This window comes from Rhinatrema bivittatum, chromosome 16, assembly GCF_901001135.1.
Source record: "Rhinatrema bivittatum chromosome 16, aRhiBiv1.1, whole genome shotgun sequence".
In the NCBI taxonomy this organism is placed as follows: domain Eukaryota; kingdom Metazoa; phylum Chordata; class Amphibia; order Gymnophiona; family Rhinatrematidae; genus Rhinatrema; species Rhinatrema bivittatum.
In genome coordinates, this window is record NC_042630.1 from 5850204 (window position 1) to 5875931 (window position 25728).

General features: G+C 58.5%; 1 protein-coding gene across 4 annotated transcripts; it reads left to right on the plus strand.

The window, feature by feature from the left end:
- The first annotated feature begins 762 nt into the window (after positions 1-762).
- Positions 763-20362, plus strand: RABGGTA (Rab geranylgeranyltransferase subunit alpha). Of its 4 annotated transcripts, none has more exons than XM_029580611.1 (17): positions 798-901; positions 1591-1624; positions 2056-2166; positions 4971-5095; positions 5256-5443; positions 5522-5719; positions 5820-5903; positions 6560-6642; positions 6798-6899; positions 7056-7161; positions 8962-9013; positions 9109-9197; positions 11124-11212; positions 12269-12385; positions 13093-13206; positions 13905-13992; positions 17331-20362. In XM_029580611.1, the coding sequence occupies exons 2-17, from the start codon at positions 1622-1624 to the stop codon at positions 17477-17479; spliced, it is 1698 nt and encodes a 565-aa protein (XP_029436471.1). In that variant the 5' UTR covers positions 798-901; positions 1591-1621; the 3' UTR covers positions 17480-20362. The 4 variants fall into 4 exon arrangements, with proteins under 4 accessions (XP_029436472.1, XP_029436471.1, XP_029436470.1 ...); XM_029580610.1 differs by having other exon boundaries at positions 817-901; positions 1591-1623; positions 2048-2166; XM_029580613.1 differs by lacking the exons at positions 13905-13992; positions 17331-20362 and adding an exon at positions 13330-13388 and having other exon boundaries at positions 817-901; positions 1591-1623; positions 2048-2166; positions 13093-13288.
- The last annotated feature ends 5366 nt before the right edge of the window (positions 20363-25728 follow it).

Here is a 25728-nt window from a genome sequence, read left to right on the forward strand (position 1 = left end):
GTTAGTGTAGTTAGTGTAGCTGGGTTCAAAAAAGGTTTGGATAAGTTCTTGGAGGAGAAGTCCATTAATGGCTATTAATCAAGTTGACTTAGGGAATAGCCACTGCTATTACTGGCATCAGTAGCATGGGATCTTCTTGGTGTTTGGGTACTTGACAGTTTTTGTGACCTGGATTGGCCACTGTTGGAAACAGGATGCTGGGCTTGATGGACCCTTAATCTGACCCAGCATGGCAATTTCTTATGTTCTTAAATACTTTTTTACTCAATACCTAAGCTCTGGAATGTGTTGCTGGAGGATGTGGGGAAAGCTGTTAGTTTAACTGGATTTTAAAGAGGATTGGCAGGATCCCAAAAGACTGATTAAGCTTCCATGCTGCTTATCCCAGGGATTCCCCTACGTCCACCTTAATAATGGATACTGGGCTTGATGGAGGTTTGGTGTGACCCAGTTTGGCGAGTTTTATGTTCCTATCTCTGACTGCCAGCGTTCATTAGTCTGAACCACCAGGTCAGGGTCTCTGCGTCCTCCTGCTCTTGCCTATAACATAGACGTGGATGAATGGATGTGGGTTTTTGAATATTTTGTATTTTGTCTGCTTTATTTTAATATTTCAAGCCCGCTGTTCTGTTTGGCAAACCAATGCATTTCATTTAATTCTGGATATGAAATTATGCCTCAGGCTGAGCCCTTGCCAGCGTCCTCGCCTGAGATCTTGCAACAAGCTTCCGCCCCGCTCATCGGGGCTTTTGAGGAACTTCCGCCCCTCTCATCAAGGCTGGTAGAAAACTTCCGCCCCTCACTATGGTAGTTCGCGGGGACACGTCACTGAGGGAGAGGAGGAAGTGCAGATTTGCTGTTCAAGAATCAGAGATCGAGAGGCTGCGTGTGACTGCGGAAGGTAAAACTTTTTATCCGTACCGACATACATAGAGATTATTACACCCCTGAATGCATGCATAGTCGCTGCAGAGGTTATTACACCCCGGAGCGTATGCACACTGACACTGGAGAGGTTATTTCACCCGGAGTGTATGCTCACTGACACTGCAGTGGTTATTACACACGAGTGATTGCTCACTGACACTGCAGTGGTTATTTCACCCGGAGTGTATGCACACTTGATACTGCAAAGTTATTGCAGCCCTGAATATATCCATAGTCGCTCTGCAGAAGTTATTACACCCCTGAGTGTATGCACATGCTGTTTCACACTGTCTGCAGGGGTTATTACACTGCTGTCTGCAGAAGATATTGCACTTGTGCATGGTATATATATATGTAGGTATGTATGTTGTATATTTATGTATTGTACAACCCACACAATTGTATGTGGTGTCTAGAAAGTATTTTACACTATATATCTATGGATTATTGTAGCACATGTATGGAAGAAACACCTTTCTGTACAACAAAATTAGAAATTGTATAATTATCATGTAGAGTGACTACACATTTTTATTAAGCACACTTATGCGTCTGCCAGTGGGGGTGCTATATTCTGAGCCATTTTACAGTAAATACTGTACACAACGTTTATTGTACATCAAAGAAAATTCACAAAAACCACTTGATTCTGTTTTTTTTAAGGTGTTATTAAGCTGTCCCTGCCTGAGTCAGCATGGTAAGTCTCTGATGCTGAGGATTCTGGGATACAGCACACATGCCCGACGCAGGGACAGAGGGGGCCCTGGGATAGAGCGCATACACCCTGGGAGGGACAGAAGGGACACTGGGCTCTAGAGCATACGTGGCTGGAAAGTGAGAGGGGGGGCTCTGGGCTAGAGCAAGCACATCCTAGAAGGAACAGAGTATGCATGCCTAGGGTGGGACAGAGGAGGAGTCTGGGATAAGGCATATACCCAGGGCATAGGCGGAGGGAGCCTGAGACAGAGCATGCACACCCGGGCAGGGAGAGAGGGGACCCTGGGATAGAGTGCACATGCCCTGGGAGGAACACAGGGGGCCCTGGGATACAGCGAGCAGGAACATCCTGGAAGGAACAGAAGGGGCCCCAGCATAACTCTTGTCCTGTCTGTTCCCTGACGAATGGAGCATGGGCGACTCAAAGTGAAGACAACAGAAGAGCAGCAAGAGGCAAAACGGAAAGAGCGTGAGAAGAAACTGCAGCTGTACACGGCTACAACCAGCACCATCTTTCAGAAGGTAACGATGGATCCACCGCACAAGAAAGCAGCAAGCTGGGAATAAAGACACAACCGGGGATGAGCGCTCCCTCCCGCCATAACCGGGGACTGACTGGGACAGGCAAACCCATCCCGAGTGCCGGGAACGCTCTCTCCGTCGCTGGCGGGGGCGGGTGCCCCCTCCAGCTGGGACCGGGGACTGACTGGGAGGCAAACTCATCCCGAGTGCCGGGAACGCTCTATCTTCGTCGCTGGCGGGGGCGGGTGCCCCCTCCAGCCGTGACCGGGGACTGACTGGGACAGGCAGGCACGCCCCGAGTGCCAGGAACACTCTCTCCGTCGCTGGCGGGGGCGGGTGCCCCCTCCAGCTGGGACCGGGGACTGACTGGGAGGCAAACTCATCCCGAGTGCCGGGAACGCTCTATCTTCGTCGCTGGCGGGGGCGGGTGCCCCCTCCAGCCGTGACCGGGGACTGACTGGGACAGGCAGGCACGCCCCGAGTGCCAGGAATGCTCTCTCTGTCGCTGGTGGGGGGCGGGCACCCCTCCAGCTGTGACCGGGGACTGACTGGGAGGCAAACTCATCCCGAGTGCCGGGAACGCTCTCTCCGTCGCTGGCGGGGGCGGGTGCCCCCTCCAGCTGTGACCGGGGACTGACTGGGAGGCAAACTCATCCCGAGTGCCGGGAACGCTCTCTCTTTGTCGCTGGCGGGGGCGGGTGCCCCCTCCAGCCGTGACCGGGGACTGACTGGGACAGGCAGACCCGCCCCGAGTGCCAGGAATGCTCTCTCTGTCGCTGGTGGGGGGCGGGCACCCCTCCAGCTGTGACCGGGGAGCGACTGGGACAGGCAGACCCACCCCGAGTGCCAGGAACACTCTCTCCGTCGCTGGCGGGGGGGCGGGCACCCCTCCAGCTGTGACCGGGGACTGACTGGGACAGGCAGACCCGCCCCGAGTGCCAGGAATGCTCTCTCCGTCGCTGGCGGGGGGGCGGGCACCCCTCCAGCTGTGACCGGGGACTGACTGGGACAGGCAGACCCGCCCCGAGTGCCAGGAATGCTCTCTCCGTCGCTGGTGGGGGGCGGGCACCCCTCCAGCTGTGACCGGGGACTGACTGGGACAGGCAGGCACGCCCCGAGTGCCAGGAATGCTCTCTCTGTCGCTGGTGGGGGGCGGGCACCCCTCCAGCTGTGACCGGGGACTGACTGGGACAGGCAGACCCGCCCCGAGTGCCAGGAACGCTCTCTCCGTCGCTGGCGGGGGGGCGGGCACCCCTCCAGCTGTGACTGGGGACTGACTGGGACAGGCAGACCCGCCCCGAGTGCCAGGAATGCTCTCTCTGTCGCTGGCGGGGGGGCGGGCACCCCTCCAGCTGTGACCGGGGACCGACTGGGACAGGCAGACCCACCCCGAGTGCCAGGAACACTCTCTCCGTCGCTGGCGGGGGGGCGGGTGCCCCCTCCAGCTGTGACCGGGGACTGACTGGGACAGGCAGACCCACCCCGAGTGCCAGGAACACTCTCTCCGTCGCTGGCGGGGGGGCGGGCACCCCTCCAGCTGTGACCGGGGACTGACTGGGACAGGCAGACCCGCCCCGAGTGCCAGGAATGCTCTCTCTGTCGCTGGTGGGGGGCGGGCACCCCTCCAGCTGTGACCGGGGACCGACTGGGACAGGCAGACCCACCCCGAGTGCCAGGAACACTCTCTCCGTCGCTGGCGGGGGGGCGGGCACCCCTCCAGCTGTGACTGGGGACTGACTGGGACAGGCAGACCCGCCCCGAGTGCCAGGAATGCTCTCTCCGTCGCTGGCGGGGGGCGGGCACCCCTCCAGCTGTGACCGGGGACCGACTGGGACAGGCAGACCCGCCCCGAGTGCCAGGAACGCTCTTTCCGTCGCTGGCGGGGGGGCGGGCACCCCTCCAGCTGTGACCGGGGACTGACTGGGACAGGCAGACCCGCCCCGAGTGCCAGGAACGCTCTCTCTCCGTCGCTGGCGGGGGGGCGGGCACCCCTCCAGCTGTGACCGGGGACCGACTGGGACAGGCAGACCCGCCCCGAGTGCCAGGAACGCTCTCTCCGTCGCTGGCGGGGGGCGGGCACCCCTCCAGCTGTGACCGGGGACCGACTGGGACAGGCAGACCCGCCCCGAGTGCCAGGAACGCTCTCTCTGTCGCTGGTGGGGGGCGGGCACCCCTCCAGCTGTGACCGGGGACTGACTGGGACAGGCAGACCCGCCCCGAGTGCCAGGAATGCTCTCTCCGTCGCTGGCGGGGGGCGGGCACCCCTCCAGCTGTGACCGGGGACCGACTGGGACAGGCAGACCCGCCCCGAGTGCCAGGAACGCTCTCTCCGTCGCTGGCGGGGGGGCGGGCACCCCTCCAGCTGTGACCGGGGACCGACTGGGACAGGCAGACCCGCCCCGAGTGCCGGGAACGCTCTCCTCCGTCGCTGGCGGGGGGCGGGCACCCCTCCAGCTGTGACCGGGGACTGACTGGACAGGCAGACCCGCCCCGAGTGCCAGGAACGCTCTCTCCGTCGCTGGCGGGGGGCGGGCACCCCTCCAGCTGTGACCGGGGACTGACTGGGACAGGCAGACCCGCCCCGAGTGCCAGGAACGCTCTCTCCGTCGCTGGCGGGGGGCGGGCACCCCTCCAGCTGTGACCGGGGACCGACTGGGACAGGCAGACCCACCCCGAGTGCCAGGAACGCGCTCGCCATTGCTGGCGGGGGGGGGGAGGGGCTCCCCCCTCCCCCCCCCTCCCCCCTCTTCCTGGCTGCAGCCCGTCCCCGGCAGTGACGCTGTTTGCCGCCTCCTGTTTTGCAGAGGGAGTCTCAGGAGCTGGATCAGGAGGTGCTGGAACTCACCAATCAGATTTTAGGGGCCAATCCGGACTTTGCCACGCTCTGGAACTTCCGCCGGGAAATCTTCCTCCACCTTGAAAAAGAAAAGTGAGCGGGAGGACGAGGCCGTCCCTTCTCTCTTCTCTGCACGCTCCTTGTCTTTCTCTTTCCCTCCTCCCTTCCTCTCCGCTCTCCCCCTCGCCTCACTGCCCCCTGACCTCCCTGTGCACTCCTGGTCCGTAACTCGGGCCGCTCTCTCTCCCCGCAGGTCGGAGGATGAGCTGCAGAGCCTGTACACGGGGGAGCTGTTCCACCTGGACTCCTGCCTGCGGGTGAATCCCAAATCCTACGGCAGCTGGCACCACCGCTGCTGGGTGCTGGAGCGAATGCCGCAGCCCGACTGGAGCCGGGAGCTGGAGCTCTGTAGCAGGTTCCTGGAGCTGGATGAGAGGAACTGTACGTCAGCCCTGTCTCCCTCTTCCCCCCCCCCCCCCTCCCTCTCGGCCTCTCCTGATCTCTCTCTCTCTCTCCTAGTTCACTGCTGGGATTACCGGCGCTTCGTGGCTCACCGGTCCGAGGTCCCGGCGGAGGAGGAATTGGCCTTCACCCATGGCCTCATCACTAGAAATTTCTCCAATTACTCCTCCTGGCATTACCGCAGCAAGCTGCTCCCCCTGATCCACCCGGATCCTCAGCGGCAGGGCCGGGTCACGGAGGAGGTGCTCCTGAGAGGTAGGGGGGGCGGCGGGGGCCGGGGAGGGAGGGAGGGAAGAGAATGAAAGACTGTCACTTCTACTGTCACTTCCCATCACCCTCTCTCCCCGTCTCACAGAGCTGGAGCTGGCGCAGAACGCGTTCTTCACAGACCCCAGTGACCAGAGTGCCTGGCTGTACCACCGCTGGCTCCTGGGCAGAGGTAAAACCTGGCGCCCGCCGCCACTCCCCAACCTGCCTGCCCCCTGCTCCCTGCTCCTGCACCTACCATCTCTCTGACTGTCTCTCTCTCTCTGACTCTCTCTCTGTCTGTGTCTCTCTCTCTGTCTCTGTCTGTGTCTCTCTCTCTCTCTCTCTGTCTGTCTGTCTCCCTCTTTCTGACACTCTCTCTGACTGTCTCTCTGTGTGTGTGTCTCTCTCCCTCTCTTTGACTGTCTGTCTCTGTCTCTCTGTCTCCCTGTTTCTGACACTCTCTCTCTCTCTCTCTCTGACTCTCTGTCTCCCTCTGTCTGTCTCCCTCTCTGTCTCCCTCCCTCCCTCTCTCTGACTGTCTGTCTGTGTCTCTCTCTGTCTCCCTCTCTCTGACTGTGTGTCTCTGTCTCCCTCTCTGTCTCCCTCCCTCCCTCTCTCTGACTGTCTGTCTGTGTCTCTCTCTGTCTCCCTCTCTCTGACTGTCTGTCTCTCTCCCTCTCTCTGACTGTGTGTCTCTGTCTCCCTCTCTGTCTCCCTCCCTCCCTCCCTCTCTCTGTCTGTCTGTCTGTCCCGCCATGTATTTTTTTCCAGCTTTCTGTCTGCGCTGTGCCTCGGTCCTTACTGGCGTTAACCCGGCCTCCCGCCTCCCCGCTTCTCTCCCCACAGTGGATCGTGACGTCTCGCTCCTTTGCGTTTTCATCAGCCGCGAGGGCGGATGGCTCTCCGTGGGCTTTTCCCATCCTGTCATCGTGAGTATGGGGGATTTCTATCCGAGGGCCTCCCGGGGTGAGGCGGCTGGGGGGGGGGTGGGGTCTGTGTGTTTGGGACACCCCCTTGCTGGGGGCTGGTGCAGGCTTTTTTGGGGGGTGGACATTAAGAGGTGCTCCTGGTTATGGGTTCTCAGGTTCGTGCAGGATCCGATGACCTCCTCTTGTTCCTGGACGGGACGCCGCTGATGGTTTCCTGGCTCTCCGTGGACAGGAAGAACCGTTCCAGCTACCTGTGGGTATCCTTTGAAGTCAGAAGGTGCCACGTTGTGGTTTTAGCGTGCAGGTAACACGTTGCAGGTGTGGCATGAGAGGCACCGTCTGCAGGATGGGCTGTGGGCCCCGTCTCTTCCCTCGTCACTGCATCAAATTTCCCTAACATGTGCCACCCTCAGCTCTGTGACCTGCCCCCGGGCTCGCTCGGCGACCTCTGCCCTCACCACACCTTCCGGGTGCTCTGGAAGGACGGGGCAGCACACAAAGAGTGTTTCCTGTACCGAGGTAAAAAAAAGCCCCCTTCCCTCTCAGCCCCTATTAAAAACGGAGAAACAGGACGGCAGGAAAAGTCCTCACGGCCCCTCGGGTCTGCCTGTCCCTCCGATTCATTTAGCAATACAATTCCCATCACTCCCCGGGAGATCCCCTGCATCTGCTCCAGGCTTTCTTGTATTCAGATACCGTCCTCATCTCCACCACCTCCGAGGGGAGGCCGTGCCACACCCACCACCCTCTCTGTACAGAAACATTTCCTACGATTACTCCTGAATCTTCCCCCCTTCCACCCTCGTTCCAGAGCCTCCTTCCATTGTAAAACTCTCACCTCCTGTGCATGGAAACCTTTCAGATATTTGAATGCCTCTATCCTATCTCCCCTTCCTCGCCTTTCCCCTAGGATGTGCATGTTTACATCTTTAAGTCTCTCCCCATGTGCTTTAGAAGGAAGACCACCGATCATGTTAGCAGCCTCCCTCTGGCCCATCTCCATCCTGTTTATATCCTTTTGGAGGTGCAGTCTCTTGTACTCAGTATTCCTAGCGAGGTCTCAACAGGGACCTACACAGGGGCAATAATCACCTCCCTTTCTCTGCTGACCCTTCCTCTCCCTGTGCAGCCAAGCAGCTTTCTGCCTTTCACCTTAGGTTTATGCACCACTTTGTCACGGGGGACGGAGGGACACGATAGGCCCTAAGCCTCTTTCATCTGTACGTCACGGGGGAGGGAGGGACACAATAGGCCCCAAGCCCCTTTCATCTGTACGTCACAGGGGAGGCAGGGACACGATAGGCCCCAAGCCTATTTCATCTGTACGTCACGGGGGAGGCAGGGACACGATAGGCCCCAAGCCTATTTCATCTGTACGTCACGGGGGAGGGAGGGACATGATAGGCCCTAAGCCCCTTTCATCTGTATGTCACGGGGGACGGAGGGACACGATAGGCCCCAAGCCCCTTTCATCTGTACGTCACGGGGGAGGCAGGGACACGATAGGCCCCAAGCCTATTTCATCTGTACGTCACGGGGGAGGCAGAGACACGATAGGCCCCAAGCCTATTTCATCTGTACGTCACGGGGGAGGGAGGGACATGATAGGCCCTAAGCCCCTTTCATCTGTACGTCACGGGGGAGGCAGGGACACGATAGGCCCTAAGCCCCTTTCATCTGTACGTCACGGGGGAGGGAGGGACATGATAGGCCCTAAGCCTCTCTCATCTGTACGTCACGGGGGAGGGAGGGACACGATAGGCCCTAAGCCTCTTTCATCTGTATGTTACGGGGGAGGGAGGGACATGATAGGCCCTAAGCCCCTTTCATCTGTACGTCACGGGGGAGGGAGGGACACGATAGGCCCTAAGCCTCTCTCATCTGTACGTCACGGGGGAGGGAGGGACACGATAGGCCCTAAGCCCCTTTCATCTGTACGTCACGGGGGAGGCAGGGACACGATAGGCCCTAAGCCCCTTTCATCTGTACGTCACGGGGGAGGCAGGGACACGATAGGCCCTAAGCCCCTTTCATCTGTACGTCACGGGGGAGGCAGGGACACGATAGGCCCTAAGCCTCTCTCATCTGTACGTCACGGGGGAGGGAGGGACACGATAGGCCCTAAGCCTCTTTCATCTGTACGTCACGGGGGAGGCAGGGACACGATAGGCCCTAAGCCTCTTTCATCTGTACGTCACGGGGGAGGCAGGGACACGATAGGCCCTAAGCCCCTTTCATCTGTACGTCACGGGGGGAGGCAGGGACACGATAGGCCCTAAGCCCCTTTTGCCTCTGTTATTATGTCTTGGTCCTTTCCAGGCCAGCAGGAGAGCTGGAACCGAGACTCTGCCACCGAAGAGCAGATATTCCGGTATGTAATGAGTGCTCCTACCTATTAGCATGACAGCTTCCCTCCACCCCCATGTCTGTGCACACACACAGATGCTATTTGTCTGTCTCTCTTAGATGTGAGCTCTCTGTGGAAAAGTCTACAGTGCTTCAGTCCGAGTTGGAGTCGTGCAAGGAGCTGCAGGAGCTGGAGCCGGAGAACAAATGTAAGTGCCTTAACGTGATGTCGCTTCCTGCAGCAGAGGGAAGGCCTTGCCTCTCCATCACTCCCCGTCACGTGGCGGCAATATTGGCATTTACCCAAATATTGGAGCTAGCCAGCTCCAATAGAAAGCAGTTTCGTTTCTCTGAATCGTATATGTTCATGTTTATTCCGTTTCTATTCCGCACGCACAGAGCGAATGACCACGAAATAAACGATGACCGTGCAATACCTGGTACAGTGAGTTCAGCAAGACAACGAAATTAGACCTGCTGTGTGCAGAATAAAATACACAGCCGATCGCTTGCAGATGGGTTTTTATTTTTTTTTTCTTAATGATTCCCCCGACGGGTCGGTGGTGAGTTAGCTTGGCAAGCCTCGGGGGGGACACACACAGGGCTCCACAGCCATTGACTTAAGCAGGTCAACCTCGCCCCCCCGAGGAAGTGGAATAGCGAGCCAGCGAGTTCCTGGAAGATCTTGTCTGCACAGGCCTCTCTCCTTGAGAGCTCAAAGGCTGGCGCCTCGCTGTTTGGAGCTCAACGGTTGTTTTTAACAGTTTGAGCTGCGCTCTAAACCGTCCTGGGAGCCGGTGCGGACTGGCGTCAGGTGACGCAACGCTCCCTCGCTGCCGCCGCATCCCGCACATGTTGTTATGTAAAACCTTCCCCAGTACCCCACGTACAATAATAGCACCAGATCGCAATAAATAAATCTCGTGCAGGTATAAGGGTGTACAAGGTTGACGAACGCGCTGCCAAAAAAAAAAAAAAACAACAAAAAAATCATAAACATATTTGTAAACCGCAACCATCTACACCTCAAGGGGAAGCTGCGGAGCAAAAAATCCCTCCTGAACTGCGAGCTTGGGTACTAAGTGCCCACAGTTTAGACCTGGCATTTGTGCGAGACATCGCAGGCCTCTCGTGGCCCTGGCAGATCCGCGGGGCACTCTCTCCTCTGGCCCGGCAGACTCCCTGTGAGCGCGGCCCTGGCAGATCCGCGGGGCACTCTCTCCTCTGGCCCGGCAGACTCCCTGTGAGCGTGGCCCTGGCAGATCCGCGGGGCACTCTCTCCTCTGGCCCGGCAGACTCCCTGTGAGCGCGGCCCTGGCAGATCCGCGGGGCACTCTCTCCTCTGGCCCGGCAGACTCCCTGTGAGCGCGGCCCTGGCAGATCCGCGGGACACTCTCTCCTCTGGCCCGGCAGACTCCCTGTGAGCGTGGCCCTGGCAGATCCGCGGGACACTCTCTCCTCTGGCCCGGCAGACTCCCTGTGAGCGCGGCCCTGGCAGATCCGCGGTGCACTCTCTCCTCTGGCCCGGCAGACTCCCTGTGAGCGCGGCCCTGGCAGATCCGCGGGGCACTCTCTCCTCTGGCCCGGCAGACTCCCTGTGAGCGCGGCCCTGGCAGATCCGCGGGGCACTCTCTCCTCTGGCCCGGCAGACTCCCTGTGAGCGCGGCCCTGGCAGATCCGCGCGACACTCTCTCCTCTGGCCCGGCAGACTCCCTGTGAGCGTGGCCCTGGCAGATCCGCGGGACACTCTCTCCTCTGGCCCGGCAGACTCCCTGTGAGCGCGGCCCTGGCAGATCCGCGGGGCACTCTCTCCTCTGGCCCGGCAGACTCCCTGTGAGCGCGGCCCTGGCAGATCCGCGGGGCACTCTCTCCTCTGGCCCGGCAGACTCCCTGTGAGCGTGGCCCTGGCAGATCCGCGGGACACTCTTTCCTCTGGCCCGGCAGACTCCCTGTGAGCGCGGCCCTGGCAGATCCGCGGGGCACTCTCTCCTCTGGCCCGGCAGACTCCCTGTGAGCGCGGCCCTGGCAGATCCGCGGGGCACTCTCTCCTCTGGCCCGGCAGACTCCCTGTGAGCTGTCTTTTTGGCCTCCCATGCTAAGATTTAGATTCCTAATGTCTCCCTTCTCTTTTCTAGGGTGTTTGCTGACGATTATTCTCCTGATGCGTGCTCTTGACCCCTTGGGTTATGAAAAAGAAACGCTCAGCTACTTCCAAACACTGAAGGTTAGGAGAGAGCAGGGTGAGAAGTCAGAGTGGGTGGGGGAGTGAGGGGTAAAGCCTGGGACGGGCACAGAGGATCCTCGGAGGTGGGGGAGTGAGGGGTAAAGCCTGGGACGGGCACAGAGGATCCTCAGAGGTGGGGGATTGAGGGGTAAAGCCCGGGATAAGCACAGAGGATCCTCAGAGGTGGGGGAGTGAGGGGTAAAGCCCGGGATAAGCACAGAGGATCCTCAGAGGTAGGGGAGTGAGGGGTAAAGCCCGGGATAAGCACAGAGGATCCTCAGAGGTGGGGGAGTGAGGGGTAAAGCCCGGGATAAGCACAGAGGATCCTCAGAGGTGGGGGAGTGAGGGGTAAAGCCTGGGATAAGCACAGAGGATCCTCAGAGGTGGGGGATTGAGGGGTAAAGCCCGGGATAAGCACAGAGGATCCTCAGAGGTGGGGGAGTGAGGGGTAAAGCCTGGGATAAGCACAGAGGATCCTCAGAGGTAGGGGAGTGAGGGGTAAAGCCCGGGATAAGCACAGAGGATCCTCAGAGGTGGGGGAGTGAGGGGTAAAGCCCGGGATGGGCACAGAGGATCCTCAGAGGTGGGGGAGTGAGGGGTAAAGCCTGGGACAGGCACAGAGGATCCTCAGAGGTGGGGGAGTGAGGGGTAAAGCCTGGGATAAGCACAGAGGATCCTCAGAGGTAGGGGAGTGAGGGGTAAAGCCCGGGATAAGCACAGAGGATCCTCAGAGGTGGGGGAGTGAGGGGTAAAGCCCGGGATGGGCACAGAGGATCCTCAGAGGTGGGGGAGTGAGGGGTAAAGCCCGGGATAAGCACAGAGGATCCTCAGAGGTGGGGGAGTGAGGGGTAAAGCCCGGGATAAGCACAGAGGATCCTCAGAGGTGGGGGAGTGAGGGGTAAAGCCTGGGATAAGCACAGAGGATCCTCAGAGGTGAGGGAGTGAGGGGTAAAGCTGCAGGAGGGTCTCTGGTATTGCAGCATGAAGATAGTGTGAGGTATACATTGGTTGGGCCTGGATGTCTTTCTCTGCCTTTTCTCCTGTTTTGGTTTCTAGGCTGCAGATCCAATGCGTTGTGCTTACTTTAATGACCTCCTTAGCAAGTTCCTGATGGAGAACTGCATTTTAAAAATGGAATACGCCGAGTCCCGGGTCATCGACCTTTCACGCAAGGTACTGTAGTCCTCGCAGGGTGCAGAGCCTGGCTGCTTCTCCACGCGCTGCCTCATCGCTGATGTATACGCGGGGCGCAGAGCCTCGCTGGTTCTCCACGCGCTGCCTCATCGTTGATGTATACGCGGGGCGCAGAGCCTCGCTGGTTCTCCACGCGCTGCCTCATCGCTGATGTATACGCGGGGCGCAGAGCCTCGCTGCTTCTCCACGCGCTGCCTCATCGCTGATGTATACGCGGGGTGCAGAGCCTCGCTGGTTCTCCACGCGCTGCCTCATCGCTGATGTATACGCAGGGTGCAGAGCCTCGCTGCTTCTCCACGCGCTGCCTCATCGCTGATGTATACGCAGGGTGCAGAGCCTCGCTGGTTCTCTACGCGCTGCCTCATCGCTGATGTATACACGGGGTGCAGAGCCTCGCTGGTTCTCTACGTGCTGCCTCATCGCTGATGTATACGCGGGGCGCAGAGCCTCGCTGGTTCTGTACGCGCTGCCTCATCGCTGATGTATACGCAGGGTGCAGAGCCTCGCTGCTGGCCACGGTTTGAGTTTGCCCCAGAATTACTCTAAGGTTTTCCTTGCTGACCCTGCTCCCGTGTGCTCTTTTCTCTCCTTCCTGTTTTCCTGTTAGTAGTATTATTATTATTATTAGTATTATTAATCCGTCCTTGGCAGGGCTGCTATTAATCTGGAACTCCTCTGCTTCCCAGGGCCTGACCGCCTTGTACCACGAGGAGCATCTCCTATTGGTTACACACATGAGCCTCTCAGCCAATCAGCTGCGGGCTCTGCCCAGGACTCTGGCCATGCTGCGATGCCTGGAGGTGAGTGCCCCCTCGCTCTGGCCGTGCTGCGATGCCTGGAGGTGAGTGCCCCCTCGCTCTGGCCGTGCTGCGATGCCTGGAGGTGAGTGCCCCCTCGCTCTGGCCGTGCTGCGATGCCTGGAGGTGAGTGCTCCCTCGCCTTGCCCGCCTGCTCTCACTCCAGTCTCTCCTCCCCTCGCTCTGGCCGTGCTGCGATGCCTGGAGGTGAGTGCTCCCTCGCCTTGCCTGCCTGCTCACACTCCAGTCTCCTCCCCTCGCTCTCTCTCTCGCTTTTCTTCTTTTCACCTTTTTTGTTCCTTTTCTCTGTTCTTTCTCCATTCTCTTGTCTTCTCTCCGGTCTGTTATTAGCTCTCTTCTCCTGTTTTTTTTTTTTTTTCCTTTCTTGCCCTCTGCGTCCGTCCTGAGGTCTCCTTCCTTCCCTCGCTGTTGCTCTCTCTCGTTTTCTCGTAGTCCATCAGCCTGTGACCAGTCTGGGTTGGCCCTATCCGTGACTCGTGGATCCCTGGACTCTCGCAGCTCCTGATGCCACGCCGTAGAGACCGGCCTATTGCATGTAGAAAACGGCCCTGCCTCGGCACGTTTGTGCGTTTTGCTGGCGAGCTGACGGCCGGCGTGCACTGACTGACAGTCTGTCTGTATTGCTGAGCAGGCTCTACTCTCACAAGTGAATGATCTTCTTCTTTTTTTCTCACCCTCAGGTGCTAGAAGCCGATGACAATGTTATCGAGTCTCTGGAAGGGCTGTCGCATCTGCCCAAACTGGAAGAGGTGTCTTTAAGAAACAATCGTATCCTTAAATGCCGCATCTCACAGTCTGTGGTGTGAGAGGCTGGGGTTCTGGGGTGTGTTTTATGTGACTGCTGGCACTCGAGCACGGGGGGAGGGATCCTGCCATACTCAGAGGATGGGGATGCTAGTGCACTGGGATGGTGAATCCTGTGACTTAGTGTGCAAGATTGTGTGAATCGCATTGTGCTCGGGGGCTGGGAGTGTGAATCCCTGCAGTAGTGCCCCCTGGTGCGAGGTTGTCGCGGTGCTCAGGGCCTGGGAGTGTGAATCCCTGCAGTAGTGCCCCCTGGTGCGAGGTTGTCGCGGTGCTCAGGGCCTGGGAGTGTGAATCCCTGCAGTAGTGCCCCCTGGTGCGAGGTTGTCGCGGTGCTCAGGGGGCTGGGAGTGTGAATCCCTGCAGTAGTGCCCCCCCTGGTGCGAGGGTTGTCGCGGGGCTGGGAGTGTGAATCCCTGCAGTAGTGCCCCCCCTGGTGCGAGGTTTGTCGCGGTGCTCGGGGCCTGGGAGTGTGAATCCCTGCAGTAGTGCCCCCCTGGTGCGAGGTTGTCGCGGTGCTCAGGGCCTGGGAGTGTGAATCCCTGCAGTAGTGCCCCCCTGGTGCGAGGTTGTCGCGGGGCTGGCAGTGTGAATCCCTGCAGTAGTGCCCCCCTGGTGCGAGGTTGTCGCTGTCCTCAGGGGGCTGGGAGTATGAATCCCTGCAGTAGTGCCCCCCTGGTGCGAGGTTGTCGCGGTGCTCAGGGCCTGGGAGTGTGAATCCCTGCAGTAGTGCCCCCTGGTGTGAGGTTGTCGCGGGGCTGGGAGTGTGAATCCCTGCAGTAGTGCCCCCCTGGTGCGAGGTTGTCGCTGTCCTCAGGGGGCTGGGAGTATGAATCCCTGCAGTAGTGCCCCCTGGTGTGAGGTTGTCGCGGGGCTGGGAGTGTGAATCCCTGCAGTGGTGCCCCCTGGTGCGAGGTTGTCGCGGTGCTCAGGGCCTGGGAGTGTGAATCCCTGCAGTAGTGCCCCCCTGGTGCGAGGTTGTCGCTGTGCTCAGGGGGCTGGGAGTGTGAATCCCTGCAGTAGTGCCCCCTGGTGCGAGGTTGTCGCTGTGCTCAGGGCTGTGAGTGTGAATCCCTGCAGTAGTGCCCCCTGGTGCGAGGTTGTCGCGGTGCTCAGGGGGCTGGGAGTGTGAATCCCTGCAGTAGTGCCCCCTGGTGCGAGGTTGTCGCGGGGCTGGGAGTGTGAATCCCTGCAGTAGTGCCCCCTGGTGCGAGGTTGTCGCTGTCCTCAGGGGGCTGGGAGTGTGAATCCCTGCAGTAGTGCCCCCTGGTGCGAGGTTGTCGCGGGGCTGGAAGTGTGAATCCCTGCAGTAGTGCCCCCCCTGGTGCGAGGTTGTCGCGGTGCTCAGGGGCTGGGAGTGTGAATCCCTGCAGTAGTGCCCCCTGGTGCGAGGTTGTCGCTGTGCTCAGGGGGCTGGGAGTATGAATCCCTGCAGTAGTGCCCCCCTGGTGCGAGGTTGTCGCGGTGCTCAGGGCTGGGAGTGTGAATCCCTGCAGTAGTGGCCCCTGGTGCGAGGTTGTCGCGGTGCTCGGGGGCTGGGAGTGTGAATCCCTGCAGTAGTGCCCCCCTGGTGCGAGGTTGTCGCTGTGCTCAGGGCCTGGGAGTGTGAATCCCTGCAGTAGTGCCCCCTGGTGCGAGGTTGTCGCGGTGCTTAGGGGCTGGGAGTGTGAATCCCTGCAGTAGTGCCCCCTGGTGCGAGGTTGTCGCTGTGCTCAGGGGGCTGGGAGTATGAATCCCTGCAGTAGTGCCCCCCCTGGTGCGAGGTTGTCGCTGTGCTCAGGGCCTGGGAGTGTGAATCCCTGCAGTAGTGCCCCCTGGTGCGAGGTTGTCGCGGTGCTCGGGGGCTGGGAATGTGAATCCCTGCAGTAGTGCCCCCTGGTGCGAGGTTGTCGCGGTGCTCGGGGGCTGGGAATGTGAATCCCTGCAGTAGTGCCCCCTGGTGCGAGGTTGTCGCGGTGCTCAGGGGGCTGGGAGTGTGAATCCCTGCAGTAGTGCCCCCTGGTGTGAGGTTGTCGCGGTGCTCGGGGGCTGGGAATGCGAATCCCTGCAGTAGTGCCCCCCTAGTGCGAGGTTGTCGCGGTGCTCGGGGGCTGGGAATGTGAATCCCTGCAGTAGTGCCCCCTGGTGCGAGGTTGTCGCAGTGCTCAGGGCTGGGAGTGTGAATCCCTGCAGTAGTGCCCCCTGGTGTGAGGTTGTCGCAGTGCTCAGGGCTGGGAGTGTGAATCCCTGCAGTAGTGCCCCCTGGTGTGAGGTTGTCGCGGGGCTGGAGTGTGAATCCCTGCAGTGGTGCCCCCTGGTGCGAGGTTGTCGCGGTGCTCAGGGCCTGGGAGTGTGAATCCCTGCAGTAGTGCCCCCCTGGTGCGAGGTTGTCGCTGTGCTCAGGGGGCTGGGAGTGTGAATCCCTGCAGTAGTGCCCCCTGGTGCGAGGTTGTCGCTGTGCTCAGGGCTGTGAGTGTGAATCCCTGCAGTAGTGCCCCCTGGTGCGAGGTTGTCGCGGTGCTCAGGGGGCTGGGAGTGTGAATCCCTGCAGTAGTGCCCCCTGGTGCGAGGTTGTCGCGGGGCTGGGAGTGTGAATCCCTGCAGTAGTGCCCCCTGGTGCGAGGTTGTCGCTGTCCTCAGAGGGCTGGGAGTGTGAATCCCTGCAGTAGTGCCCCCTGGTGCGAGGTTGTCGCGGGGCTGGGAGTGTGAATCCCTGCAGTGGTGCCCCCTGGTGCGAGGTTGTCGCGGTGCTCAGGGGCTGGGAGTGTGAATCCCTGCAGTAGTGGCCCCTGGTGCGAGGTTGTCGCAGTGCTCAGGGCTGGGAGTGTGAATCCCTGCAGTAGTGCCCCCCTGGTGCGAGGTTGTCGCTGTCCTCAGGGGGCTGGGAGTATGAATCCCTGCAGTAGTGCCCCCTGGTGCGAGGTTGTCGCTGTCCTCAGGGGGCTGGGAGTGTGAATCCCTGCAGTAGTGCCCCCTGGTGCGAGGTTGTCGCTGTCCTCAGGGGGCTGGGAGTGTGAATCCCTGCAGTAGTGCCCCCTGGTGCGAGGTTGTCGCGGTGCTCAGGGGCTGGGAGTGTGACCTCTGGCACTAGTGCCCCCTGGTGCGAGGTTGTCGTGGTGCTCGGGGGCTGGGAGTGTGACCTCTGGCACTAGTGCCCCCTGGTGCGAGGTTGTCGCGGTGCTCGGGGGCTGGGAGTGTGACCTCTGGCACTAGTGCACTAGAGTGCATAAATCCTGGTGTTATACTGTGGAGGGAGGGAGGGGGTGGTGTGGCAAAGCTACAGCAGGAGCCTGCCTCTTCCTTGACTCAGGTGTCACTCCCAGGCATTAATCGAATCTCTGACCTTCGACCCCTGGCCTCCTGCCCCAGACTGTCCCTAGTGAACCTCCAGGGAAATCCTGTGTGCGGCAGCCCCGACGTTCGGTCTGAGCTGGCGTTGCTGCTGCCCCATGTCCTGAACGTCCTCACGTGATCGCCTGCGTGCGCCCGTGGTCTGCTCTCGCGCTGCCGCGGGGGCGGACGGAGGCTCCTGCATTTTATTATCGGAGGAGCGCGGCGCGAGCTGGCGCAGCGCCTCCCTGTCCCTCAACCTTTCTAACAGAATAAACGAAACCCCCCTCGCCCGGAAACGTGAGCACAACTCGCCTGTCTGCGTCCGTGCCGGACTTCCTTCTACCCCTGCCCCCCTCCCCCGGGTGCTGGGAGAGCCTACGTGCCCCATCGTGCCCATGGACACAGGGACTGTCAGGAGCGAGGGACGTCCAGCAGGGGGCAGCAGGAGATAACGGGCTCTCTCTTACCCTCTCTCCTCTCCTGGTTCCTTTAAGCTCCCTCTCCCCCCCGTCTCTTCCTGCTGCCTCTCACCACTTAGCCCTCCCACCCCCTCTCCTCTGGCCAGATGTGCCCAGCGGGTGGCCACGTTTCCTGGCCCCACACACAGACTTGTCCTGCTGGGTTGGGTCTGGCCTGCCCCTCTCCTCTCCTCTCGTTCAGGAAACATTGTTGGCTTGAGCCCGTGTAGGTCCTGCCAAAGTACTACAGGCCGAGGCTGGAAAATGCAGAACAAAATGAAACTGCAAGGGACGCAGCCCTGTCTCTCTCTCTCTCTCTCTCTCGTTCGTGGCCTCGCCCCGTCACGAGCTTTTTGGCAGTGTTATTTCAGCAGATAAGGGAGGTCTTCCTCTCCTCCTGGCACTGTACGCCCTGACCCCCCCCTTCTCTAAGGACAGCTCCCTGTGCTATTTGCCGTCGGCTCGGGGTTGGGAGGCGTGAGGGGTGAGTAAGCGGAGGTGGGTAGGGAATAAAAAAACAAAAACCGAGGAGGGACCCACCTCCATCCCAGGGCAAGTGAGGGGAGGAAGGCCCTGCTGCTGGCTGGGAGGGGGGCAGGAGGGGAGCTGTCCCGGGGCCTGGTCCTGCCGGTCTGACAGGAGCGCTCTCCCTGAATAACCGGTGCAGTGCTCAGCAGGGCGGCGTCCCGTCCTGCCCAGGGGACGTTCCTCCCGGGGATGACTCGCACTCCACTCTGCCCCAGCACCACGGCCCCTCTGCCCCACGATTCGATGCCACCGAGCGGCGTGGGGGGGGGGGGTGTGCAGGCCCCTCACCCTGCCGTGTGCCCTCCGCCGTCCCCCCCCCCCCCCCATGCCCAGCATCCAGCGAGGGGGGGGGGAGGGACGCGCTCCTTCCTCCCGGCGCAGGGAGGATCCCAGCAAGCAGCTGAATAATTAACATTGCTTATATTTTTTATTGTTGGTGCTGGGTAATCATCGGCTAATTACAGCTTTACCGCTGCCATCCTCCTGACGAGTTTCTGGCATTGCCTGTCACCGGGAAGTGGAGGAAGTAAAGGGCGGGTCCCCCCCTCTGCTCTCTCTCGCACCGCGCCCTCGCCCCTGCACCTACCCTGGGGGTTCCTGTCCGCATCGTCAAGGTGAGGTCACGGGGCCCGGCTGTCTCGCCTTCACACCTTGGGCACACGCGGCCGCGGCTGAAACTGACCGCTGGCTCCTGGCACATCTGCCGGGTAATAATGCCATGCCAGGCCGTGTAATAACACCGCTTGGGAGGTAGACGTCGGTGGAATAAGGGCCGCCTGGCCTGGCCTGGCCCGGCCCGAGCCTGCTCATCTGTGTCTGTTACTGTCCCGTCACAGTTTCCCTGCCATTAAACACTTTGATAATATAACACCTGATGTGATAATATGCTTCCTGTGTGATATATCTCCTGTGTACCTGAACCTCTCTGGATACTGTGTGATAATGTCTCCCGTGTAGTAATAATATTTGCTGGACACTGTCTGATAATACACCGTCCCATGGGCTATATCTTCTGTGTGCTGATACTGTTCTGGACATTGTGTGATAATATATCGTCCCATGGGCTATATCTTCTGGGTGCTGATACTGTTCTGGACACTGTGTGATAATATATCGTCCCATGGGCTATATCTTCTGGGTGCTGATACTGTTCTGGACACTGTGTGATAATATATCGTCCCATGGGCTATATCTTGTGTATGCTGATACTGTTCTGGACACTGTCTGATAATATATCGTCCCATGGGCTATATCTTGTGTGTGCTGATACTGTTCTGGACACTGTCTGATAATATATCGTCCCATGGGCTATATCTTCTGGGTGCTGATACTGTTCTGGACACTGTGTGATAATATATCGTCCCATGGGCTATATCTTCTGGGTGCTGATACTGTTCTGGACACTGTCTGATAATATATCGTCCCATGGGCTATATCTTCTGTGTGCTGATACTGTTCTGGACACTGTGTGATAATATATCGTCCCATGGGCTATGTCTTCTGTGTGCTGATACTGTTCTGGACACTGTCTGATAATATATCATCCCATGGGCTATGTCTTCTGTGTGCTGATACTGTTCTGGACACTGTGTGATAATATACCATCCCATGGGCTATATCTTGTGTGTGCTGATACTGTTCTGGACACTGTGTGATAATATACCATCCCATGGGCTATATCTTGTGTGTGCTGATACTGTTCTGGACACTGTGTGATAATATACCATCCCATGGGCTATATCTTGTGTGTGCTGATACTGTTCTGGACACTGTGTGATAATATACCATCCCATGGGCTATATCTTGTGTGTGCTGATACTGTTCTGGACACTGTCTGATAATATATTGTCCCATGGGCTATATCTTGTGTGTGCTGATACTGTTCTGGACACTGTGTGATAATATATCGTCCCATGGGCTATATCTTGTGTGTGCTGATACTGTTCTGGACACTGTGTGATAATATATCGTCCCATGGGCTATATCTTCTGTGTGCTGATACTGTTCTGGACACTGTGTGATAATATACCATCCCATGGAATAATGTGTTTCCTGTGTAATAATACTGCTCGGGGCACACTCTGATAGTTCAGTCTTCCTGCTCCTTCATGCCTCTTCCTGGGACTTTCCTTTCGTTCCTGCTCTGTTTAGGTATGCCACAGGTCACGGAGGGCTGCCACCCCGCTAGCCATTGACCTTTGATCCCAGTGGCCTCCGAGATCTCACCCTGCCCTTCACAGTTGGGTGTGTAATTTCAGCAGAGGGTACCAGAGTCCCTGCGGCGTGGAGCAGGGAGAATGCAGCACGATACAGAATTAGCAGTACTTGTCATGCTTCTGGGAAACGGGGGCAGAGTGCTGCTGGGACGCCCAGGCTCTGACAAAAGGAGCCGTAAATCAAATGAGGCAAAGGCTGGGGATCCACCAACAGCAGGAAAGGCCTGGGCTTCAGAGACAGAAGGAAGGAGAAAATAGATGGGGGCCGATGCAGGGCCTAGAGATCCATGGACCGAGGGAGGGAGAAGCCTGGGGTCCACAAACAGAGACACGATGGAGGGTGAAGCCGGAGCGGAGGGGGGAGAACTTCTGGGGTGCACAGGGAGGGGGAAGGGGGGCAGAGATGCACAGAGGGGAGGAACTTCTGGGGTGCACAGGCAGAGGGGGCAGAGATGCACAGAGGGGAGGAACTTCTGGGGTGGAGAAGGAGGGTGAAGGGGGGACAGAGGGGAGGAACCTCTGGGGTGGAGAGGGAGGGTGAAGGGGGGACAGAGGGGAGGAACCTCGGGGGTGGAGAGGGAGAGTGAAGGGGGGACAGAGGGGAGGAACCTCTGGGGTGGAGAGGGAGGGTGAAGGGGGGACAGAGGGGAGGAACCTCTGGGGTGGAGAGGGAGGGTGAAGGGGACAGAGGGGAGGAACCTCTGGGGTGGAGAGGGAGAGGGAGGGTGATGGGGGGCAGAGATGCACAGAGGGGAGGAACCTCTGGGGTGCAGAGGGAGAGGGAGGGTGATGGGGGGCAGAGATGCACAGAGGGGAGGAACCTCTGGGGTGCACAGGCAGAGGGGGGGGCAGAGATGCACAGAGGGGAGGAACCTCTGGGGTGCAGAGGGAGGGTGATGGGGGGCAGAGATGCACAGAGGGGAGGAACCTCTGGGATGGAGAGGGAGGGTGAAGGGGACAGAGGGGAGGAACCTCTGGGGTGGAGAGGGAGGGTGAAGGGGACAGAGGGGAGGAACCTCTGGGGTGGAGAGGGAGGGTGAAGGGGACAGAGGGGAGGAACCTCTGGGTGGAGAGGGAGGGTGAAGGGGGGACAGAGGGGAGGAACCTCTGGGGTGGAGAGGGAGGGTGAAGGGGACAGAGGGGAGGAACCTCTGGGGTGGAGAGGGAGAGGGAGTGTGATGGGGGGCAGAGATGCACGAGGGGAGGACCTCTGGGGTGCAGAGGGAGGGTGATGGGGGGCAGAGATGCACAGAGGGGAGGAACCTCTGGGGTGCACAGGCAGAGGGGGGGGGCAGAGATGCACAGAGGGGAGGGAACCTCTGGGGTGCAGAGGGAGGGTGATGGGGGGCAGAGATGCACAGAGGGGAGGAACCTCTGGGGTGGAGAGGGAGGGTGAAGGGGACAGAGGGGAGGAACCTCTGGGGTGGAGAGGGAGGGTGAAGGGGACAGAGGGGAGGAACCTCTGGGGTGGAGAGGGAGGGGGAAGGGGACAGAGGGGAGGAACCTCTGGGGTGGAGAGGGAGGGTGAAGGGGACAGAGGGGAGGAACCTCTGGGGTGGAGAGGGAGGGTGAAGGGGACAGAGGGGAGGAACCTCTGGGGTGCAGAGGGAGGGTGAAGGGGGGACAGAGGGGAGGAACCTCGGGTGCACAGGCAGAGGGAGGGTGAAGGGGGGACAGAGGGGAGGAACTTCTGGGGTGGAGAGGGAGGGTGAAGGGGGGACAGAGGGGAGGAACCTCTGGGGTGCAGAGGGAGGGTGCAGCTGAGGTCCCGTGGGGATTCACAGACAGTGGAAGTGAGAAGCCGGCGGTGAACAGATAGCGGGAGGGAGAAGCCCAGGCTTCATAGGGAGGAGGAAGCAGGTGGGGGTCAATGCCAGTCTGACACTGAGAAGGAGGCTTGCGTGGGAACCTTTCTCCATCCAGGAGCTTAATTCTGAGCTCATCCTCACCCCAGCCAGACTGAAACAGGACACACAGTCCTTCAGTGGGCAGAGTAATATTCCCCTGCTGGAGAGCAGGTTACTTACCACCCTCCAGTACATACCTCCCCTCCCAGAACAATATACACACATATATTATATATATATATATCCCTCACCCCAGCCTGCGTCTTCCCTGCCAAAGCAGGTTATATCCCCCAGCTCTTACCTCCCCTCCCAGATTATATTAGGTACCTCCCATTTGTCCTCCTCTGAGAGTAGGTTATATCCCCCAGCTCATACCTCCCCTCCCAGATTATATTAGGTACCACCCAACGTGTCCTCCTCTGAGAGTAGGTTATATCCCCCAGCTCATACCTCCCCTCCCAGATTATATTAGGTACCTCCCATTTGTCCTCCTCTGAGAGTAGGTTATATCCCCCAGCTCATACCTCCCCTCCCAGATTATATTAGGTGCCCCCCATTTGTCCTCCTCTGAGAGTAGGTTATATCCCCCCAGCTCATACCTCCCCTCCCAGATTATATTAGGTACCTCCCATTTGTCCTCCTCTGAGAGTAGGTTATATCCCCCAGCTCATACCTCCCCTCCCAGATTATATTAGGTAGCCCGCATTTGTCCTCCTCTGAGAGTAGGTTATATCCCCCAGCTCATACCTCCCCTCCCAGATTATATTAGGTAGCCCGCATTTGTCCTCCTCTGAGAGTAGGTTATATCCCCCAGCTCATACCTCCCCTCCCAGATTATATTAGGTATCCCGCATTTGTCCTCCTCTGAGAGTAGGTTATATCCCCCAGCTCATACCTCCCCTCCCAGATTATATTAGGTGCCCCCCATTTGTCCTCCTCTGAGAGTAGGTTATATCCTCCAGCTCATACCTCCCCTCCCAGATTATATTAGGTATCCCCCATTTGTCCTCCTCTGAGAGTAGGTTATATCCCCCCAGCTCATACCTCCCCTCCCAGATTATATTAGGTATCCCCCATTTGTCCTCCTCTGAGAGTAGGTTATATCCCCCAGCTCATACCTCCCCTCCCAGATTATATTAGGTGCCCCCCATTTGTCCTCCTCTGAGAGTAGGTTATATCCCCCCAGCTCATACCTCCCCTCCCAGATTATATTAGGTGCCCCCCATTTGTCCTCCTCTGAGAGTAGGTTATATGCCCCCGTTCCATCCCCCCAGTTTATTTTCTCTCCCAGCAGGTTATGTTCTTCCCGTGCCCATCAGTCTAGTCCTGCCCTGGGTATCCCAGAGAGCGTCCGGTTTTCAGAATCTCCTCCCTGAATGTGCATGAGGTCAGCCTGCATACCTGGAATTGCAGACTATGCTAATTCATCTCACGCATACTTGTGGCTCTCCTGACTGCTTATGAGGTCAGGACAGGTTTGGGAAGCCCTGCAAGTTTGCTCTCTCTCCAGGCTTTTTCCGTAGGCTTTCCCAGCTCTCTCTTCTGCTCACGCTCTCCTCTCCTCCTCCTCCTCCTCCTCTGTCCCCTTCCTCTTTCTTGGCTTCACCCTGGGCTCAGGAGTCAGTGGCCCCCTTGACTTGTCTTGAGATTCAGGAAGCCGGTAAACCCCTTGACCGCCTCACATCCGCTCCTGGACCTCCAGCCCGTGTCTCGATCCCTCCCCTCTCCCTGGATTAAGGACATACGATGCGTGCTGCTGGGTCAGACCAAGGTGCGATGAGCCCAGGATCCCGCCTCATCATCTGGAAGTCCCTGAGGAGGAGAAGCCCAAGACTGTCTTGTTAATAGTTACAGGAGGACCTCTCCTCCAGAAGCATGTCCAAGCCTTTTCTTTTAATTCTCCAATACCGCGAGCTTTAGCTACGCTTTCTAGCAACAAGGTCCATAGCTTAATTATTCAGTGACTGAAGAAAATAGAACTTCCTTAGATTAGTTTTACATCCGCTGCTTGTTAGTGTCAGGGAGCGTCCCAGCACCGTTCGATAGTGTAAATAACCGTTCCACACCGCGCGTAACTTTATAGATCCCTATCGTATCCCCTCTTCTCCAAACGCCGGAGCCCTAGCCTGGGCAGCTTTTCTTCACAGGAGGAGCTGATCCCTCCCTCTAATCATTTCTGTGGCCTGTCTCTACTTTTTCGGTGTCTGTGAAATCTTTTTTTTGGGATGGGGGTGACCAGAATTGCAAGGTGAGGCCGCACCGAGGATCGAGACAGAGGCATCACCATGTTCCTGGTTTTCTTTTCCAATTGATAATTCCTACATGGGCTTTTTTTTTTTGGCTGCCACCGTCCGCAATGATCTCAAGAACCTTTTCCTGGGAAGTAGTTTCTGATATACGCAGCCCAGCGTCGCAAACCTGTGGTTTGGATTATTGCTTTCCCCCAAGCGCATCGCGTCGCACTCGTCCACATTAAGTTTTCACCTGCCGTTTAGATGCCCAATTCCCCCAGTCTCACAATGTCCTCCTGCAGCTCTTCACAGTCCAGTCTGAGCTTAAGTCCTCTGAATGATTTCGTCTCGCCTGCAGATTTGATTTCACCTCGCTCGCCGCTCCGTTTTCCAGATCATTCAGGAATATGTTAAACCCTGATCCCGGTGCTGCACTGCTCGCGTCTCCCCGTTGGGAAAACTGACCATGCAGACCTACTCTCCGTCTCCTGTCTCTTAACCCACTTACCAGTCCACAGCAGGACATTGCCTCCTGTCCCAGGGCTTTAGTCATTTCCTGAGAAGTCTCTCATGCAGGACTTTATCATAGGCTGTCGGAAAATCCAGATATGCTATATTGACCTGTTCATTCCTATCCATGTTTGTGTACATGTAGTAATATAATAAATGACAGAAGTAGAGACCAACATGGTCCATCCAGTATGTCCAGCAAGGCTTTCAGGGTTGGAACTGCCGCTCCATGCAGGTTATCCACCTCACCTTCTTGTTCAGGGTTGTAACTGCCACTCCATGCAGGTTACCCACATCGCCTGCTTGTTCAGGGTTGTAACTACCGCTCCATGCAGGTTACCCCTCTTGCCTGCTTGTTCAGGGTTGTAACTGCCGCTCCGTGCAGGTTACCCCCTCGCCTGCTTGTTCAGGGTTGTAACTGCCGCTCCGTGCAGGTTACCCACCTCGCCTGCTTGTTCAGGGTTGTAACTGCCGCTCCGTACAGGTTACCCCCCTCGCCTGCTTGTTCAGGGTTGTAACTGCCGCACCATGCAGGTTACCCCCCTCGCCTGCTTGTTCAGGGTTATAACTGCCGCTCCGTGCAGGTTACCCCCCTCGC